Source organism: Corapipo altera, unplaced genomic scaffold, assembly GCF_003945725.1.
Source record: "Corapipo altera isolate COAL_440 unplaced genomic scaffold, ASM394572v1 120618, whole genome shotgun sequence".
NCBI lineage: Eukaryota > Metazoa > Chordata > Aves > Passeriformes > Pipridae > Corapipo > Corapipo altera.
The window spans coordinates 1-3,271 of NW_020888064.1; the positions used below are offsets into that span (position 1 = coordinate 1).

Consider the following 3,271-nt stretch of genomic DNA (forward strand, 5'->3'; position numbering starts at 1 on the left):
GCCGCAGCTCCGCCGCCGTGATGTAGTTCTGGGAACGGCCCGGAAAGTGGGAATGAGGCGGGAAAAGGGGGGAGAAGCCAGGGGGGAAATGGCTCCCGGAGTCACCAATTCAGCCCCGGGATTCCCAAACCTCAACAAACCGCTCCCAAATCCCACCAAGTCGTTCCCAAATCCCACCGTGGTGTTCCCAAACCCCCTGCCCCCTCTCCCATTCCCAAACCCGCCGGCGTTCCCGGTTTTCCTCACCTTGTCCCCGGCCAGGACCCGGAAGCTGTTGATGACCTGCTCCGCCGTGTCCGTGTCCGTCGTTTCCCGGGACATGAAGTCGATGAAGGCCTGGAATGTCACGCTCCCGCTGCCGTTGGGATCCACCACGGCCATGATCCGCTGGAATTCCGCGTCACCCTGGGGGGGGAAGGGGGGGGGGAGTGCCGCGGTCAGGAATTCTGGGGTTTTTCCCGAGAATTCCGCAGCTTTTCCTGCTCATTTCAGAGCTTTTCCAGGGATTTTTCAGAGCTTTTCCGGGGATTCCCGGTGCTTTTCCCACCAATTCTGGAGCTCCTCCGGGAATTCCACAGCTTTCCCAAAAATTCCAGATATTCCCCAGGAAATTCCAGAGCTTTCTCAGGAATCCTGGAGCTTTTCAAGGGATTCCAGAGCTTTTTTCCCCCCTGGGGATTCTGGAGCTTTTCCAGACATGCAGAGCTTTTCCAAGGTTCCGGCGCATTCCCAGCCCCGTCCTCCTCTCCCCCCTCCCCAAAAAATGGGAAAAAAAGGCGGAAAAGGGTGAAAAAAAAGTTGGAAAAGCCAGAAAAGGAGCGTTACCAGCCCGGATCCGGCGGGGCCCAGGAGGGCACGGAAATCCTTGGAGTCCGTGCGGCGCTTCGGCTGCGGGAGGAGGAGGAGGAGGAGGGAGAGCAACAGGAACAGGGAGAGGAGGAAGAGGAAGAGGAAGAGAAGAAGCAGAAAATCCGTTAGAAGAGGAAACTGGCCCGGAAATGGGGAGGAAGAGGAGCAAGGAAAGGGAAGGAAAGGAAAGGAGGGAGGAAGAGGAGCAAGGAAGGAGGAGGAGAACAAGGAAAAGGAAGGAAAGGGAAGAGGAGGAGGAGGAGGAGGAAGAGCAGGAGGGAGGGAAAGGGAAGGGAAAGGATCCATTTGAGGAGGAAATGGCTGGAGGAGCGGGAGGAGGAGCCCGGAAGGGGAGGAAGAGCCATGGGAAGAAGAGGAAGAGGAGGAGGAGGAGGAAGAGGAGGAGGAAGAGGAGGAGGAAGAGGGCAGTACCTGCCGGTCGTTCTCGACGTCGTAGCCCAGACTGATCAAACAGGCCTTGAACTCCTCCGGGCCCAGGGACCCCCCGTGGTCCTGGAAAACAGGGAAAAGTGGGAAAAATGGAGCAGGATAAAGGAAAAATTGGAAAAAGTGGGGAAAAACAGGGGGAAAATGAAGGCAAAACGGGGGGGAAATAAGGGAAACCAGGAGGAAATTCCCACGTTCCGAAGTGGGAACAACCCCGTGGGGCTGCTCCGGGTGGGGATCTGGGGTGTCACCCACAGGTCCATGAGGGATCCCAGCGATCCCAACAAATCCCTGGGGTTCCCGGGATCCCCCCTGATCCCTGGGACCCCCCTGGATCCCCCCTGGATCCCGGACCTTGTCGAAGTGGTTGAAGGAGGCCCGGAATTCCTGCATCTGCTCCTGGCTGATCCCTTTGGCGTCGCGGGTCAGGATCTGGTTTTCCACCTCGTTGATGGTCCGGGCGATCGTCGTCAGCAGCTGCTCCCACCCCACCCGGAGGTGCTGGAATCCGATGGGAATGGTGGGAATCAGGGATGGACCCACCCCCAGGAGGGGATCCGGGACCCCCGGGATCCCTCCCTGACCCTTCCCGGCCCCTCAGGGAGCCCAGATCCCGCTGGGATGCTCCCAGATCCCGCTGGGATGCTCCCAGATCCCGCTGGGATGACCCCAGATCCAGCTGGGATGACCTCAGATCCCGCTGGGATGCTCCCAGATCCCGGTGAATTCCCCCAGCTCCCACCTCCATGGGAGTGCTGGTTGTCGAAGATCAGGGGCCTCCTGCCCATCCCAGGATCCCTCCAGGATCCCTCCCTGCCCGTTCCCAGCCCCTCAATGAGCCCAGATCCCGGTGGGATGTTCCCAAATCCCTGTGGATTTGGGATGTTCCCAGCTCCCACCTCCATGGTGTAGTTGGAGTGCTGGTTGTCGAAGATCAGGGCCTCCTGCACGAGCTGGTGCTGCTGCTCCAGGAGCTCCAGGTTGGGTTTGTACTCCACAATGTTCTCCTCGTACTCCTTCAGGTGGTTCAGCTGATCCTCCAGGGTCCCGTTCATCTCGATGGAGATCCGGCCGATTTCCTGGGAAAACGCCACATTCCAGCCCCGGATCCGGCCCCTCCCGGCCCTCCCACACCCCGGGATAATGCGGATACGGAACATTCCGGGGCCGGTTCCTCCATTCCCGGCTTTCCCACCGCCCCCCTGAGTCTCCCCCCAGGTCCCAGAGCCCAGAATTCCATCTCGGTTTTCCAGGAGAACATCAGGACACTGGTGATCCACACATCCAACCCCTTCCCGACCCTTTCTGACCCGGGATAACACGGACACGGCCCATCCCGGCGCCGGTTCCAGCATTCCCAGCCTCTCCCAGCCCCCGGATCCGGCTGGATCCCGTTGGATCCCGCTGGGATGATCCCTCACCTCCATCTTGGTCTGGATCCAGGGCCCCACCCTGTTGGCCTGGCTCCCAAACTGCCTCCGGAGGTGCTCGTTGGAATTCTGCCGGTTCTGCTCCTCCTGCAGCGCCTGGTCCCGCTTGGGAACCAACTGCTGCACCTGGAACACGGAAAACAGGGAAAAACCCATGGAAAACCGGGAAAAAACATGGGGAGAAACCGCCGGAAAACCGGACTGGGAAGTCCCCGGGGGAAAAGCGGGATGGGGTGGGGGAAACGCAGGGAAAAACTGCCGGGAAAGTGGGAAGGGGTTGGAAAAGCTGGATGGGAAACCAGGATGGGGTTGGGAAACTCCGGGGATTTCCAAGTGGAGGGACTTGGGAGTGAATTTGGGAAGGGGTTTGGGAACGGAGGGGTTTGGGAATGGAGGGGTTTGGGAGTGACTTTGGAAAGGGATCCAGGGATGGAGGGGTTTGGGAGCAGATTTGGGAATGGAGGGATTCAGGAGTGGATTTGGGAATGGAGGAGTTTGGGAGCAGATCCAGGAGCAGATTTGGGAATGGAGGGATTCAGGAGCAG

General features: G+C 59.5%; 1 protein-coding gene across 1 annotated transcript; it reads right to left on the reverse strand.

Moving 5' to 3' along the window:
- Window positions 1-4: 4 nt before the first annotated feature.
- LOC113941843 (alpha-actinin-4-like) lies at window positions 5-2,882 on the reverse strand (the record flags this gene model as incomplete). Its single annotated transcript, XM_027632986.1, has 7 exons — window positions 2,718-2,882; window positions 2,196-2,375; window positions 1,651-1,797; window positions 1,282-1,362; window positions 826-888; window positions 247-405; window positions 5-28 (listed from the first exon to the last, which is right to left on the reverse strand). Coding segments are annotated over exons 1-7 (819 nt in total), but the record flags the coding sequence as incomplete, so codon positions are not given.
- Between the last annotated feature and the right edge of the window lie 389 nt (window positions 2,883-3,271).